The sequence below is a fragment of the Accipiter gentilis genome, chromosome 2, assembly GCF_929443795.1.
Source record: "Accipiter gentilis chromosome 2, bAccGen1.1, whole genome shotgun sequence".
In the NCBI taxonomy this organism is placed as follows: Eukaryota; Metazoa; Chordata; class Aves; order Accipitriformes; family Accipitridae; genus Astur; species Astur gentilis.
Genome location: NC_064881.1, coordinates 13,593,440 through 13,611,192, shown reverse-complemented (window position 1 = coordinate 13,611,192; position 17,753 = coordinate 13,593,440). Strand labels below are relative to the sequence as shown.

General features: G+C 40.1%; 1 protein-coding gene across 1 annotated transcript; it reads left to right on the top strand.

Moving 5' to 3' along the window:
* Positions 1-9,202: 9,202 nt before the first annotated feature.
* LOC126047246 (cytochrome P450 7A1) lies at positions 9,203-16,404 on the top strand. The gene is made up of 6 exons (XM_049820630.1): positions 9,203-9,429; positions 10,726-10,966; positions 11,645-12,258; positions 13,549-13,679; positions 14,636-14,811; positions 15,446-16,404. The coding sequence occupies exons 1-6, from the start codon at positions 9,218-9,220 to the stop codon at positions 15,743-15,745; spliced, it is 1,674 nt and encodes a 557-aa protein (XP_049676587.1). The 5' UTR covers positions 9,203-9,217; the 3' UTR covers positions 15,746-16,404.
* Positions 16,405-17,753: the final 1,349 nt, after the last annotated feature.

The following is a 17,753-nucleotide window of genomic DNA, read 5'->3' as shown; positions in this document are numbered from 1 at the left end:
TGCGGCAAGCGCGGCATGAGGAAACATGAGCTCCGATGCCTCAGTGGGAGTCTGGCACTTTGTCTTAAAACACCGCCGAGGATGAATTTGAGCAGACACTGGCCTCTGGGCTGGGGTGGTGGGACGGAGGTGGGTGCTACTCTTGCACTGCTCTGGCTACTCGGTCTCTAACCTCTGGCAGAAGAGGTGAAGGAGAGCTGGGGCCAACAGCAACGTCAACTGCTTCAGCAAGGCTCACCAGTGGCATCTGTTGGAGAATTTTTACGATACCCCTCAAGACAAATGAAACACACATTTGCACTTAAATATAAAAGAAAATTTTAATGAACAATGCATTGGGCAGAGTCCCACTGCAAAACGCAGTTCTACATGGAATCTGAAAAGATGCATCACAAGCAGATTCCTTGTATACACTTGCACCAGCACCAATCCCGAGAGCGGTTGCATGGGGCACCTCGGCCCCACCATGGATCCATCCCCCAGCCCAGCTCTGCTGCTCAGTGGTGGTCCCTGAGCTTGGGCCCCTGAGTGCTCCCATTCCAGGATGGCTACAAGACAATGCTGGGGCTGTTTCTTATCTCATCAGCAAGGGAAACTTCACTCCCTTGCACGGAGTCTGTTCTGTCTCTGGCATTCCTGCTTCCAGCCAGTTTAACCCCTTCTTGCAGCTCAGCCTCCTTGCCCTCCATGCCAGATCATTCCTCGATCACAAATTACCACAGCTTAGCAGTTATAATTAGAATTTCCCTTTCACGTCTATCACCACTGGAAGCCTTTAGACCAACCTGAAAATTTTGGGGGAGACTGTCGTGGGAACTTGCATCGCCATGAGCGATCAGAAGGCGACTCATCCAAAGGCATGTATTGGCATTGGCACGGAGCCCTTGCTTTTCTGGGGAGCTGTCTCTGCACTGACTCAGCAAGTCAAATGCTTTCCATAGCTCAGGAGTGGTTTTTTTTGGAAGTCTGCCACCGCATTTCTGACTACACCAAACCTGTTTAACTTATGAGATCAGTCTTCAACCATATGGCTACTGGAGCACCAATGTTTGTCAATTTGTTAAGAAAGGCAATAATTTGTTCCCATTTGTAAACTTTCCAGCTGTTCCAATGCTTCTGTATCTTACCTTGTGTCATGTTTTTATATTCCTCAGCTCCTGTTCTCTGCAACACCTACCTGTCATTCTTCAGCCATCAGTTTTTTCTTCCTACTTTACCATGTTCTTTTTGTGTATTTCTTTTTTTCTTTTTTTGTCTTTCTACTTGTCATTTAAGTCTTTTCATCTGCCAAACTGAGACATAAGAGGTAGACCTCTGGTCTTTGCCTATTTAAGCTAAAAAATAATTTGAAAACATCGAAAGAGATGGGTAAAATGCAATATTACAGCAATACTGGTAGTGGAAAATCAGAATTATTTGTTAAACATCAGCACAGATAGTTTTTCAAATTAGCCATCTGCATTCAGTTGCAATTCAATTTTCTCAGGCCAGAAGGCTGATTCACATGTAAAGCTAGCGGGCTGTGCTTTGGACAGCTTGTTTATGTAGTCCCATATTAATCTCTTTTTAATCTAATCTGGACAGTTGAGCAGCCTCACACTTTCAAGTTGCTTATTTTTCCTTTCTTCTGCACAATGAAGACATTGTTCACTGCCACAGTTCCCTTTAGCCAAAAAACTCCCTAAGTTTTGGCTGCATAGAAATATGATCATGAATAGGAATATATCACAGAAAAGGATTGAAGCGATGACTGGCAGATTTCTGCTGCAATATAGAAAGGCACTCACTCTTCAATTCTGTACTTGTATCCTACAATAAATACTGTAATATAAAAAGCAGCACATAGAGATGGGGAAAATATAATATTCAAGTAATTCTAGTAGTAGAAGGACACATGTATTTTCCCTTGGAAGGGTAAAATGTGGCTCAGTCGCACAGCTGTGTGCCCCACACTTCATCTAGTTCTTTGCATTTTGCACAGTCCAATGAAGCTCAGATCCACATTAAAAGACACATTTATGTACAACTCTTCTAGGCAAAATTTCCCATACCTAGGCAACAGGCTAGCAGCAATCCACCAAGGATGCTCTCAGAGAATGGGCCCTGTGTTCCTATGTAGATCCAAAGGAAAACTGATAGAGGGTCCTGAAACAAGAGAGCAACTGTCAGAGGAAAGCTGTGATGATAACTCCTCTCTGCCTACCAGGCAGCCCCCAGCGTTTCCAGGCTGAGGATCCTTTCCATTGATCCTGGCATTGTTAATCCAGCTTCTCCTTTTCCCCCAAACCTCTGGAAGTCTTCTCCAATCCCAAAGTGGCCACAATCACCACTGAAATCACCATCAAGGGGAACTCACTGATGGTTTCCAACTACTGGTTCCCCGTTGGCCTCTGTCTCCCCTTAGATCTGCAGTGGCCATAGCCTGAAGGAAGAGTCCTTGCTTTGACTACAGGTCCCAAGCTGGGTCCCAGCCAAAATGGCATCCTGCCAGTAAGGTGGTAGACCTTTTGATTGCCTTCCATACTGCAGTGATGGAGGATCCCACCGCACAGGGTGGTTGCTTCAGGAGCAAAAGGAGCGTGTAGCCAACCTCTCAGCAACCTGATGCGAGGTTTGCTCAACTGGCACAAACCCAAGCTGCAGGACCGGAGGGATACCAGCACCTGCACAGAGAAGGTGGAAATAGCTGTAAACAACAAAGTGGTTCTGAAGATGCCATCCTTCCACAGAATAAGCACTGGTGTCACTGGTTATTTTTAATATTTTCTTACATGCCCTCCCAGTCCTTTACAAACTGACCAGCCAGTCTCTGCCTTCTCTTATTATGTCACCAAAGCCTTGCAGCTATCTTCCAGTCTGTTAAAGCTAAAACGAGATTGATTTAGTCTAGATGGCTGCCTTCGAGGTGAGAACAGCAAAACAATCCTTCTCTCTTATTGTCCTTCGGTCTCCATTTCAGGTGTCTGCTAAACCAACAGCCAAGGTATCTGTGAAAGGGTTTGGTTCTTTCTTGTTGGTGGTTGATCTTTGCTGATTCAGAGCTTTTCTTTTGACTTGGTTGGCCAGCTTTTTATCTTTTTCTTCACAATTGTGAGACTTAGATGTCCAGCAAGACAAAAGCAATAGTATCTTACTTGGATATATAAGTAAAAGGGGGGAAGGTCTTATGTATGTTTGTAGAAATAAAGTTGGGCATACATATTTTAGCATTGTAGTTTGGATCAGGAGTGCAAAGCAAACCTTCCAGATGTCCTCCTCTTAACGCTTTGCTTTGCATTTGGTGAGGCAGGCTTGGACTTTACAAAGTGCATTTTTTTATTTTAGGTGAAAGTAAACCTTTGCAATACAGGAGGACATCTAGTCTGTTCTGCTGGTGTGTATTCAGTCGTTTGGGCCAGAGAGCTAGTGTGAAGACAGAAGAAAAAAAACCCCCAAAATATGGATAGAGTGGACATCAGGTCTTCAGCACCATTTCACTCTACCTATCCACTCCTATTGTCTCACACCACTTGCTACTGCTGACATAAATTTGAATTTATAGGGACCTTCCAACATCTCAATCTCTGTGGCTTCTAAATGGAAATGTAAAGTGAGTTGTGAGTATGATGAAGTAGGGGACATGAATTAAGAGCTACACTTAATGGATGGCTAACTCAGGCAGATGAATCCATGCAATAATCTGCAAAAGAGCAATTAATAAGTTACAATGGTATGTAGGAGACAGGACGGTGCACTTTTTAAAAAAAAAAAAAAGAAAAAAAAAAGGAAAAAAAAAGCAGCAGCATAAGGAAAGCAAAGCAAGGCAGAAGGTGCTTGTTACATTCCCTGCTCCATCTGCTGGGGCAGCCCAGAATAGCTTGTCATGTTCGTCCAGATAATTGTACTGTAGTAATCTTCTACTGGCTTGTTACCTGACTTGTTTTCTCCATATAATTATTTGGTAGTAGTGAGCTGCATAAGTTTTGTAATCACATCTCAGCTTTGATTTCTCCCTGTTCAATGTTTTGAGTGCCTGCGATTAGGCTTTTAGGTGTAATAGGATAATATAGAAGCTGCTGGTTTGTTATCAAATTATATGGTTCAACTCCAGAATTAAAAAAAAAAAAAAATTGTTTTAAGAAGATGCAGTTTGATGCACTGACTGAGTGGTAATAACTCCTCATGGTTTATTTTATATCCAATTCCTTTCCCTGCTTGGGTTCCCATCTCAGTTCTCTTTTGTCTCTGCTTTCGTAATTGTTCCCTTTCTTTACAGTACCTAGAATAAAGTAACTTACTTAAATTTTAATATTCTCAATTGTTACCAGCAACCATAGGTTTAGTAGTTCCCTTTTCTACAGTTTTAAGGAAATCTGTCATGCCAGAACGCAACATATTATTAAAATAATCTCATTCCAATGAAAGAATGGTATTTGTTAATGAGATTTAGTGTATAATGCTTGATATTAAAGGGTAGATAGTGGCATCGTAAGTTCCAGGTTTTGATGGAAAGGTTACTAAATTTTGAATGGGCATTCCAAAAGAACAAAGGAAATCCTGGAGAGAAAATAAACTGATATGTTGTAAGCAAGCAAAGTTCATTATTTGCTATATGAGGACTTTCAGAGGATATTCTGAGATTAATATGTAAATATTAACTTGGTCTTTAGAGGAAACATCCGTCCATACTATTATTTAAATGCTATGGGGCAACTGTCCTGAAGCAGCATGCAAATAAACCCAGTTCTCAAGCTTGTCCAACTTTATAACGCACCAATGTTGATTATCCAAATGCAAATACAAGGCCTTGTATATGCAGAGTGCTTCATAATTAAAAAAAAAAAAAAAATGACAGGGTCAAAGATATGACAAAGTTATCAGATTACAAAAGAGTTGTATCTCTACCATACTACAATCAAACAATCTACAGAAAAATAAATAATAATTTTAAAAAAGCTTAAACCCCAGTTTTCTTGAGCCCCTCTTCCCTCCAAGGCTTTACCCCATGATATTCTACCAAGCAGATCCCTGAAGAGGCCAAAGTCTGGTCTCCTGAAGTCCAGGGTAGCGAGTTTGCTGTGCGCCCTCCTCACTGCCCTCAAGAGCTTGAACTCCAGTATTTCATGGTCACTGCAGCCAAGGCAGCCCTTGAGCTTCACGTTCCCCACAAGCCCCTTCTTGTCGGTGAGAACAAGGTCCAGCATAGCACCTCTCCTGTTTGGCTTTTCCATCACTTGGAGAAGGAAATTGTCATCAACACATTCCAGGAACCTGCTCGATTGCTTATGCCCTACTGTGTTGTCCCTCCAACAGTAGTAGTATGATAGCTTTCATAAAAGCCATACTTGTGTGTAAATACAAAATAAAATATGTAGGCATGTAGAATAAATACCATTTTTGTTTCATAGAAACAAGGAACAAATACTGACTAGCACAGTTCAATGACTGCTGTAGAACACACAAGTGCCATTCAAAGAGGTTTACCAGTAGGTGGTGACATACAATTATTTATTAGCAATCTTCTGGCTGCAAAAGGTTCTGAGCTACAAGCAGCTACACTCTGCGACTTTTTGTTTTGGCTTTCCTTTAATATTGCTCCACGTTTCTGAGGTATGTTATACATGTTTCAGAGCTGCAGAAATGTTTCATAGCTGCAATTGCGTCTCCTGGCTGTAGCACATCAGACTGCTCCCTCTCTGTGAACTGCAGGGCTGCCTTTGCACTGCTGAGCTGTTTTTTTGTGTGGTTTCCGTGGTTTTCATCTGTTAATGAAAGATATTAACACAGCTCTTGCAACACATGCAAAAGAAAATAGTCAATCATTTCTTTATAGGGTGTACCTCTTATTTACTTCCAGAGAACAAACAGGTTTTATAGTTAGCCGTGTGCAAATTTGCTATTTACTGCCAAATGTAATCAGCAGCCTCTCGTAACTCCATCACACCCTTCTGCGCACCAGTGCTCCCGAGCGAGGAAGCCATCAGTAACGCTGGAAAAAAATGATCCACCTCAGCTTGGCCTGTCTATTATTGTCTATTTAAATACCATGTGCGGGTCATGACTGATGAAAGCCGTGTAGCTATAACATATGAGATGAAGCTGGGGTTTGGATGGTCAGCGAGTTGTTTCCAAGCAGCTGTAGGAAGCAAGCCAGAAGGCTTCTCTTAGGCTTCAGACATGGCTGCAGAAGTGAGCTGTTTGCTTTACGGGAACGGATGGAGCAGAGGTGATAGATAAGAGCGCTGCTGGCAGCCGCTGCCCACAGCCAGTGGGCATATCGAGGTGAAAAGTGTCTCGGTGCCCTTTTGGGTAAAGTGGTGCAATCTAACAACCATGCATCAGTCTCGACACAAGTCCTGGGCCTGAAGACACAAGCAGAGCCGCATCTCTGCTGACCCTGCAGCGGTGTGGGCAGCCAGCCCGAGGTGGAAGCGAGTGCTGAACACATCATACCGGGTAAAATGTCAGCATGCTGCTTCGTCTGCATCCACGTTCTCCTGAGTTGCTCTTTTTGGACTGGTTTTAGCTCAGTATGCACTAGAGCTTAACCAGAAGGTCAAATGACAATTGTTAAAAGGTTTTGCATTTTCTAACTACCATCCAATGCATTGCTGAGTTTCTCCAGTGTTCTTAAGGGATGAAGACCCGTATTCAAACCTGCAATGACAAAGGCTTATACATTCAAAGATAATGTGGTGTTTTATTCCTGCTGGTGTCATTGGCCTGAGGTGAGTCTTGAGCCCAAGTCACGGCAGTTCTTTGCACTAATATTCTTACCATTTATGGCAGGAGTCTGCTTCAAAAAGCCAAGGCAAAATGAATCAGTATGTTTTTTCTGACTGCATCCATAACTCTTATGGGTGTCTCTTTTGGGCTGGGGCAAGAGAGCCAACCTCACACACAACACACAATGTGCTGCAGAAAATGTAGTATCTGTCAATCAGTGGGACAACACGGTGCCTTCAAGCCCTGCCGTACAGATTGGTGGCAACTGCCTGATCTTTGGCAGTGGGAAATGGGACCCAGTGTCCAGCCAGATGCCTTGCCTCTGTCTGAAACTGAAGAACGCTGAAATACCCTATCCAGAATGTCAGGGCACTCTACTGGTGCTGCTGAAAAATCAGGAAAGCCTAATGCCCACTGATATGAATGAAAGAAGATTCACACTTCTCATCTGCTGAATTTGGGGGAGTATCTCTGTCAGACAGTGCTCCTGCTTACATTTATCACAAGGACATAAGTCAAAGGCTGCATCCTACTATAGTACTGGCTGGCTTTGGGGCTGTAGATTGGCCTATTTAAGAAACCAGGTGGGAGATGATCTAGAACTGGGAAGCACCTCAAACTATGCAAGAACAACTCTGTTCTATCATAATAGTTATTTGTCAAGGGTGTTGCCACTCAAGGGTCTCTTAAATGGAAAAGAGGGGGCACATTTGATTTTTCTGACAGAAAGGGCAATTATTTAAGGTGGGCTGCCAAGCAGCTCCTGTTCTCTGCCTACATCTGGTTACACTTTGACTACTATTATATCAAACCAAAAAGAGAAAGAAGGTGGGCAGCTTTAGAGAAGTTACTCCTGCTGTGGCAGCAAGATGCCATTTGTAAAGGATGTTATCATCACACTGCAGTACAACTACCCAAAGCATGTAAGAGAAAGACAAGTGTGGCTGACAGCTCTACCTGGTGCAACACATGATAGCATGAGGAGCCACAGGTATCCATTGCTGGGTAAACATTATTCCTATGTGTTAGACACAAAACTGACAGAAGCTTCCAACTTTCTTGTTCAGTGTTGTTTGGACATAAAAAGGCTGAGACCTAAACGTGCAGTAGGAAGTAGACAAAAACATAATAAAATTATCATACTTGTTTAGGATGAGGAAGTGATAGGCTGTAGTCAAAGATGACACCCAGAGCTGAGATTTCCCATAATGGAAACAAGCAGGAAAAGGGAAAGCATGGCTTTTATAAAGCAATTCTGTTAAAACAGGCTAAATTCAGCTCAGGAAAAGGAGTTTTTCTAGGAAGATAAAAGAAATGCCTGTGCTTAAGTGGAAATGGTGTGGGGGACTGGATCTTAAGCTGACACGCAAAAGGAGTTGACTTTTAGATTAAGTGAGGTAAACCTCAACGCTGTAAAAAGAGTTTATTTCTTCAGTATAGCAACTTAAAAAATGCCTCAAATGTAATGGCATATGCACAGAGTTACCCCATGCCTCACTGCATTCTTTGGTTTAAAGCCAGGACAATATTCCCATCTGCCAGATTTGCAGCTCAATGCCTTCAGCGTAGTGTTCGATTTGGACAGCAAAAGGTCCAGATCTTTACTGTTTTATCACACAGCTATAGGGACACCAACAAAAACTGGTACAAAAGTGAGCCTGAAAAAGTGACTATAACCCATCAGTTTCTTAGAAATGTGTTAGGCCCCGAATGACTATTGAGACATCACTATATGCTACCTGATCTGCCTCCTCGATGGCTCGATGCTAGGTGTTCGGAGCAAGCCGAAGTTTGAACTCTCACTGGTCAGCAACAGAAAGAGGAGAAGGTTTAATGGGAAAATAAAAGGTGATCCAAGGTGTCCTGGCTTCAGCTGGGATAGAGTTAATTGTCTTCCTCATAGCTGGTACAGTGTTGTGTTCCGGACACAAGGACAGTGAAAAACACTCAAACCAGTATGGTTGTCTAATCCTGCTTTCTTCTCTCTCTTCTGCTGCATTATAGAAAGCCTACGTTTCCCTTTGGACCAGACAAACGCTGCTAGAGGGAGAAGGTCCGTCTCCGCAGCCGTCCCTTTGCCCACAGCTGAACCCCTGCCATTCCCTCTCGCAGCGGCACACCAGAGCCAGGGCAGTCCCCCAGAAGGAGAAGGGAAGGGGCGAGCAGGCTGGTTGCTGAAGGACAGCATGAACTGCAGCTGCCATTTAGCCCAGTCTGCAACCTCTGGACACCTGTCAGTAGCCATTTCATGTATTGCTAAACTTGAACTCTAAACTGCAATTGGTAAATCTGCAGGATAGACCAAAACGCACCTGACAGACCTTCAAATTATCAACTATTACAGCTGTTTGATTACTTTGGAACCACTACTAATATGTGACATCAGCTCAAGGCCATGTCTGCAACTGTCTACATCAATGCAGCGAAGCTCTCTGCAGAAAGATGTCAGAACATAGACAAAAACCAGGCTCTCTCCAGAAATGGTTAATCAATAGCTTGCTAGGTTGACTGAATGCCATCAGATACAGTGGTGCACCTACAGTATATAAATCGTGACCTGTCTTCTGTATCATTCTCAGTCACCTCTCCTGCCATACCAGTAGTTACCAGTTTTCTACTGGGAAGTTCTTGGGCATTACTAGAAATGTTCATAGCATCATGGATCTGGGTAACAGTGATCATACTCTGTTGTGGGTTATGGTTTCTTCTAGGGAGGAGGAGGAGGTAAGGAATCTATTTATAAATGCATCTCAGTGTACCTTGCCTTTACTTCTGTGAAATATACTGTGTATATAGCTAAAAGAAGTGTATTCTTAAGACTGGTAGATGGACAGATGCAGGATAGCATGGGCAATGCTGTAGTTTGGTCTTTTGAGAGATTTATGTTACAACAGAATTTTTGTGTATAGGCTTTTCAATAATAGTGAGGTAATGCCTAGACATAACTGTAGATACAAATCTATGCATAAATGAGGTAATTAAAATATGAATATGCATGTGCCTAAAGTACTGGGCTATAGTTTTACCTGCATTGTAATCACAGCTAATACCTACTTATATCTTATTATAGTTTAATACCTACTTACAAACATTTTCATATTATCAGTAATACAATTTAATCCAGATAATATTTATGTACCTTACTATGTCACATACATATTTCTCAAAAGCATTTATCCCACTGGCATATTTACATAAACAGCAAGTAATTTGCTTACCTATTGTAATTTTGTATTTTTCAGCATTTTCTTGTTTTACTTTAAAAAAGTTTAGTAAAAAATGTGAAAATAGTTAACTTCAGATAATAACCATTAGGAATTTACTAGAAAAGCTAAAGTATTATCTGAAAGTTATTTTAGCAGCCATGGTGTCCTTATGCAGGAAAGTACTTTTCTGACTCAGAATAAAAAAAAATATCATTTAAGCATATGCTTCACTTAAGCATCTGCTTAATGACACTTTGCCTGAAAGACTAACTCATGCTTATTCAAGTTCATGGCAAAATTCCCACTGTTTTCAGCAGGATCTGGTCCAAATGGGATATGCCAATAATAACAACCTTTCTACACTAAAAGGCTATTTCCCTTGGTATTCAAATAGAATTGTGGATACCGTTGCCCAAAAATGTATCAGACAATATTAGTGGGATGGATTATTCATTTATGGGACAATTACATAACTGCGCATGTTAGCTAATGGCAACAATTCTGCATTTAAACAAGTGAAAAATATACTCCTGATCTAGGGAAAAGAAAGATGGCATAATCAAACTGTGGTTTATTATGTTCATTATAATACAGGCTGTTAAAATTATTCTTTCTTACATACCATAGACCTCACAATAGGCTTAGTCCTTAAAGGGGAGAAAATTATTTGTCAATATATTATTTGTTTGGTTTGGGTTTTTTTGCATTTTTTCACATTACATAAAGCCCAGCATCAGTATTTTACTTACCTGGTAGTCCTGGAGAAAAGATCTTTATACATACTTATAAATTCACCTTTGTTTGTGTTTTGTAGGCGACAAGGTGAGCCACCACTTGAAAATGGGTTCCTTCCATACCTAGGCTGTGCCTTGCAGTTTGGTGCCAACCCCCTTGAATTCCTCAGAGAAAAGCAGAAGAAGCATGGCCACATTTTCACTTGCCGAGTAGCGGGGAAATACATTCATTTCCTCACTGACCCTTTTTCATACCATGCATTGATACGCCAGGGAAAACACTTGGACTGGAAAAAGTTCCATTTTGCTACTTCTGCCAAGGTACAACTTTAAAAATGGTTTTAATATCTAACGTGCAAAGTATCAGCTGGCAGGACAGACGTACCCAGTTAATCCCTATAGCATAACTATGCCTTTGAAATAGAATTGGTTTCACATTTCTGCACTTTTATTGGTTTAAAACATTGGGGTCTTCTTTTCCCTTTCCTTAACAGAAAGGAAATTTGCAGTGATTTGGATTGTCCAAGAATGACATTATTTAGCCATATAGTATCCCAAATTGCTAAAGCAGAAATACAATTAACACAATCTGTAAAATGATAATAGAGCTTGCTGAAGCTGAAACCTTCTTCAGGAGGTTCTCACTACTGTGGAAGATTCAGTCCTAATGCCTTAAAAAATGATGCAACACAGTAGGAGCTCAGTCAAACTCTTACTGAAGTAAGCAAAAAGGCTCCTGTTGATGTCGATGGGAGTTGAATGAAGGTCTAGGTAACCACGTCCATTTGTCTGTAAGCATCTATTTTAATCTATTTTCATTTGCCTACTTAACTGCTATGGTTCACTGAGAAAATATCATCAGTTCTAGTATTAATAGCCCTTATTATGCTTCCCTCTAGTAAGCTATGAAGTTATACTTTGGCTTTAATTTCTGTTAGACTTTATCATCAAGGTTATGATAAGCCTTATTTACCATGCGCACAATTTATTTTGTGACAGGCTTTTGGGCATGGTAGCATTGACCCAGCAGAGGGGAACACCACTGAAAATTTTCATCAGACTTTCATTAGAACCCTTCAAGGTAATGCCCTAGACGCCCTCATTGAAGCAATGATGGAAAACCTTCAGTACGTCATGCTGCAGTCAAGAATGTCTAAACTTCAGTCTAATACCTGGGTGACAGAAGGACTTTATACGTTCTGTTGCCAGGTGATGTTCGAGTCCGGCTTTTTAACACTTTTTGGTAAAGAATTTAATTCAAATAATGACAAAAATATATCATCAAAGCAGGAAACTGAAAGAGCTCATATCCTAAATGCCCTTGAAAACTTCAAGGAATTCGATAAGATCTTTCCAGCCCTCGTGGCGGGGCTGCCTATCCACCTCTTCAAGAGTGCCCACAGCGCACGCGAGAAGCTGGGGGAGGCACTCCTCCACAAGAACCTCCTGAAGAGGGACAACCTCTCTCAGCTTGTCACCCTCCGCATGTTCCTGAATGACACTCTGTCAACCTTTGATGACATGGAAAAAGCAAAGACCCACGTGGCGGTGCTCTGGGCCTCGCAAGCCAACACCATTCCTGCCACGTTCTGGAGCTTGTTCTATCTTCTTAAGTAAGTCCCAATTCTTCTTGTTTCCAAATGTTTGTTATCTTTCAGAAACCCGTTCCTTAATTCAGGCAAATTCCACTGCTTGATACTTCATCAGTGTCAAAAAGCTTACTGATTACAATAGAAGTGGCATGTTATTCTGGACTTCCACAGAAACCCCCTTGACTCGTCTGAGACCAAGTAGTGGTACCACAGAGCGATTCTGTAGAAGTTTGTAAAAAAAACCCACCCCAGGGCAATGCTACACTTTGGCAAGAAAGCTTTGGAGTAAATCTATATGACATGACATTAAAAGTGCTGGCTGCAGTCAGGACATTAATTGTATTGAAAGCTCCCAATATAATTGGACATTTTTAGACCATCTCACTAGAACAGGCAAAATGAACTTTAACTTCATTATTGTTTTCACAGTTACTTAATAGAAAATAGTTTATATGTTGATAGATCCTACTGAGGTTGCAGTGTACACTGCAGCTGCTGAGCTTGTTACTCATGAGAGTAGTGCACAGTTCAGATAATACTATTAAATGTCCATTTTAGAGTGGGCCTCTGTGGACTATGATCTACCTCAGCATGTCTAACTCTTAAGTATGGATCTAAATTTCTGGCAATTCTAATTTTATTTAGCCAGTGGCTTGCACCCTCATATCTACTTGCCAGTATCTGAGGTTCTTTAGTACTTTTCACTCCAAGAATGCAGTGGCTTTAGGCCTTCTGGCCTTGGAGTCTTAACACCCTGATTGATTGTGCCTTCATCAAGACACTATTGCATCCTGTATTATCTCTACATATTTCACCATAGCTTATATAGTCCATGTCTGTAAAAAAGTCTAGACAGTGAAGGATACTATGTGGACTTTTAGTATTGGGAAGATTCTTTTCAGCTAGACAGAATATTGCCACATAATAGGACATCATCCAGGATAAGTGATGTTATAAAACTGATCTATAATCCTGTTCCTAAACTTTGTACCTGCAGTGGGGCTATTTCTTATTCTTGGCATTGCTTTTTAGTGACCTTACTGTTTATTACCTGAGTTCTGCACATCAGTTCTGTCCCACTTGTCATTGGAGACAGAAGCAAATACTTGGGGTTCTTTTCCTTTTTTTCGGAAGCTATCGTACCTTTGCCAAGACATGAAAAAGTGTAATTGCAGCATTTTGCTGCAACATTTTCATTTTAGAAGGTTGTACTTGTCAGCTAACAAACTGAATTTTAGTCAGGAAGAAAGTTAATGGCAAAACTTTTTTAAAGTGTCAAAATATATTATACTTCTGCTCTTTTGATCTTAGGAGTCCAGAAGCAATGAGAGCTGCTACCAAAGAAGTGCAAAGTATTTTGGAAAGTGCCGGAGAGAAGGTCAGCTTAGATGGCAAACATATTTCCTTGAACCGAAAACAGCTGGATAATATGCCAGTACTAGGTATGATCATTTTGTGCAGGAGTACCAGAAATCACCACACAATTTTCACAGTCTTCTATTTGTTACCATATAAATGCCTGCTACGGAATTGCTATGGAATTAGCCAACAAACACCAGAACAAAAACCTGTATGTTTCTTAGCAATAGCCAACACAATCCGTCTTCCCAATGTCCCAGGTGGTACTGAGAGTATCAAAATTCACATGAGTAGCACTTTTCCATGTGTAATGGCATGTGTCAATACTGCTACACAGCTACATAACATAATACTGGAGACCCATGGATAATTCAGGACAGTATTTTGTTTAGTAATGACTTTAGATGTAACAAAAGAGTGTTGCCAAATTTTATATCCCAATTCTTATAATGTGAAGCAATATTTTCTAATACCATTACTTTTATTTCTTCTCAATATTTTTCAAATTATAGACACATTTTTCAAAAGTGTCCAAGTTACAGAGAATTTTGAAAATGCCACCCTTTCACTACTGTTGCTTTAAAAAAAAAAAAAAAATCAGCTTATATTGAAACAAAAAAAACCCCAAGTTACTTTTCCTGAGTACTGTTTTCTATGCACTACCTCTTAAAGTTTCAGAAAATCCTGATCACTGCACTGTTTCTTTTTCTTGTTATGTTTCCAGTTTTGACTGGTTTGTTCTTTATCTCAGAGTGAAAATATGTTTCACTTTCAAACATTCTGTTGCATCAACTATAAGTATTTTTCTAGAGGAAAGCAGATTATGTTCTTAGAGCTACCTGCAGAAGGGATAATAATGCTAAAAAGAAATGAGAGAGATACTTTCTTAGGCATTTAGAAAGTTATTGTTAAAATATTTCTTCTAAGAAATAAAGGCAGGGTTTGATAATGGGTCTGAAATAGTTCAAAATGCATGACCTCCCCCAAGGACACACACATACTATTTCCATGCTAATAATTGCTTTTCCTCTCCTGATAGACAGCATCATCAAGGAGGCAATGAGGCTATCGAGTGCATCCATGACATTCCGAGTTGCCAAGGAGGATTTCACTTTGCACTTAGAGAATGATTTTTACAATATTCGCAGTGATGATATTGTAGCTCTTTATCCTCAACTGTTGCATTTTGATCCAGAAATCTATGCTGATCCCATGGTAAGTATTTATCAAAGTGCATTAAACTCTGAGCTCTAGCAGAAACTAACATGCCTTTAAATAGAGCATTTATCAGGGGTGCTCCCACAGCTGGTTTTCTGTTGTACTCCAGACAGCCTGTTCTTACACCTGGAGATGCAATGATAGGCAAGAAAAAGGATAAAGTCAGTGCAAGCACTATCTGCAAAACATGTTTTAGCATAACCAAAAAGTGTGCTGCCAGCCCAAGACAGCATTCTACTTACTGCCTTCCTCAGTGAGGAAACATCACCATTATGGGGTGGGGGGTGGGGGGTTTGAGGAGGACAAGAGTGAGGATAATATTTTCCCAAAGGCACAGAATGAGAAATCTTCCAGTTTTGCTGCATGAACAAGGACACAGGCTATTCTCCTTATTTTAAGAGGTCAGAAAAGAAAAGGAGAGTTATCAGCAAAGAACCTGGGATCATGTCCCACATGCCAGAACTTCTCAGGGGCTACCCTCTCCAAAACAGCACCATGGGGCCTGGCGCTACTGTACAATGCTTAGTGCTAGAGGCTCTTCTTTCCCAGCCTGCACTTTGTGTCTTAATGGCGTTATCTCGTCTTTGGAGGTATTCAAATATCAAGTAACTCTTTCTGGGTTTAATTACAGACATTCAAATATGATCGCTTTCTCAATGGGAACGGAGAAGAAAAGACTGACTTCTACCGCAACGGCCGCAAGTTAAAGTATTACTATATGCCATTTGGGACAGGCATAGCAAAATGCCCTGGCAGGTTATTTGCTGTCCATGAAATTAAACAATTTTTAGCTTTGATTTTTTCATATTTTGAGATAGAGCTTGTGGACAATAATGTGCAATGTCCTTCTTTAGATCAATCCCGTGCAGGACTGGGTATTTTGCAACCAGCCAATGACATTGATTTCAGGTATAGACTGAAATGCCTATGAATATGTATTTCATATTATACGTATAAACTATGTACTGTATAAATACACTATATAACATGTACTTTATATATATTTTATGTAAATATGCAAATTAAATGTTGCAAGTCTTGGGGGAAAATCTATATGAAGTTGTTAATTCATCAGTCTAATGGAAAATGCATAATGTATACCGTTATGGTACCAGCATGCAGTGGGTTTAATGTACTGTGTTGATGCAAATGTCTACCCTTTTAGCAATCATTTTGAAATGCAAGTTAAGATTTTGAATTGTGTGTGTACAGTAGTTGGTTTTTTTCTGTCAGCAAATACCTTCCCAGAGTTAGTTAGACTTTTGTCAGCTATTTCAAAATAATTGTCAAAATTCAACTGCAATTAAAACTTACTCTTTTTTTAATTGAAGTGTTGAGGGTGGTGGTTCTCCCCACAGGTGAAATAAAATTTTTGTTGTATAAAGGCAGATTTGCAGTGGGGAGGGGAGAGTTTCCTGAGGAAGTACCTTTATGGTTTTATGAAAAACTAGAAAAAGGCTTGAAGAAAACCTAAAAAAATGTTCACGTTCTAGTGAAACCGCAAAACTTGTATTATATTCATTGTAATATACTTCTTTTCAAAAAGTTGTAACTGTATTAAAATAAATGATAATGGCTGAAACAAATGCATCTGTAGACTGTTTGTCATTTTAATGTCTTAACATTATTAAAAATTTATGGACTCATCCAAAGCCATCTAAGCCAGCTTTAAACTAGCCAGCTCAAATGCCAATATGGACATAAATAAATAACCACCATATATTCACCAGTGCTTCCAGTTGGATTTTGCACCAGTATCTGAACTCTGTATTTCCATAAGCCTCCACTGGTCATACTCCTTAAGTCTTCTTAGTCTAATTCTGTTAAAATTATCAGGGGTAGTATGCCTGCACATTTCATTTTTAGTGGTGGCATGTCCGTAAGAACAATTGCTCCAAGGATAATGTGATTTGGTTCTCTGTAACATCCCTGTCCTTTTCTGCTGCAAATGATGGATGTCACAGAAGTCCATTTTTTAATGAAACATCTTCAGGCTGAAAGAGATACATTTTCTTATCATCTGCCAATGAAACGAACAAATGGACTTAAACCACTGTTGTTATCCTGGTTTTGTACATTTCTGAAGACTTACGGTCTGACCTTTTGTCTTTGACTCAAAAGTAAGCCTCATCACAGAAGATGAGATACAGGACTATTAGGTGTTTTCAAATTTCACATTCTGGCAAGACATCAAATCTAGCTGATAGAGCTCTTCCTAAACATGGACTTTTGGACTGAGTCCTAGAACTGCTTTAAATTATGTATCCGTTTCTGTTCTCACTATCCACTGTGCTAAATATTCAAAGGTAAATAAAAAGATTCTGTAGTGCGTGATTATTTATTACCTCTGTGTTGTCTTTGTAATTTTATTTAATCTTTTTTTCATTTTTAAAGGAGAAAGAATACCAATTTGTTGCCAGTTGCAATATGTATAATATTAAACTATTATGTATGATGCATGTGGTTTTAAATGATTAGTTTTTTTCTTTGGATAAGGCAAGTATCCAGTCTTTAGGTACAGCTTGTTAACGTTCTTGTGTCAAATATATATTTGTATGATTTATATAAATTAAAGCACATGTAATGTAAGCTTGCACTGACTCAGAGAACACATGCAAGCCTGACATTAGCATAATTACATATGCCCTGGCATATATTATTACTATCAGAGTATCTACTCCCCCTTTCTTAAAGAAATCCTGCTTAAAACAACAGTTTTTGAGGGTAGCAAGTCCATGCAACGTTTTAAACAAAGGACCCTTCCTTGAAGAAAAGGAATTCAACACAGAATTACAGCAGCAGATAACAAAAGATAAGATGACTGCTAAACTAATTCTAAGTTTCCTGGGAAATTAACCCTTCTTTTACATCTTCTTGTCTCCTTCAAACTGACTGCTCCAGACCGCTCTGACTGTGGTTTAATGTTTTCTTTCAGCTCC

Excerpts from the sequence above, each read along its gene's own strand:
- LOC126047246 (XM_049820630.1), top strand. The coding sequence starts at position 9,218 with ATGCCATCAGATACAGTGGTGCACCTACAGTATATAAATCGTGACCTG. Across the intron at positions 10,967-11,644 it reads ATTTTGCTACTTCTGCCAAG|GCTTTTGGGCATGGTAGCAT; the intron begins GTACAACTTTAA and ends ATTTTGTGACAG. Across the intron at positions 14,812-15,445 it reads AAATCTATGCTGATCCCATG|ACATTCAAATATGATCGCTT; the intron begins GTAAGTATTTAT and ends GTTTAATTACAG.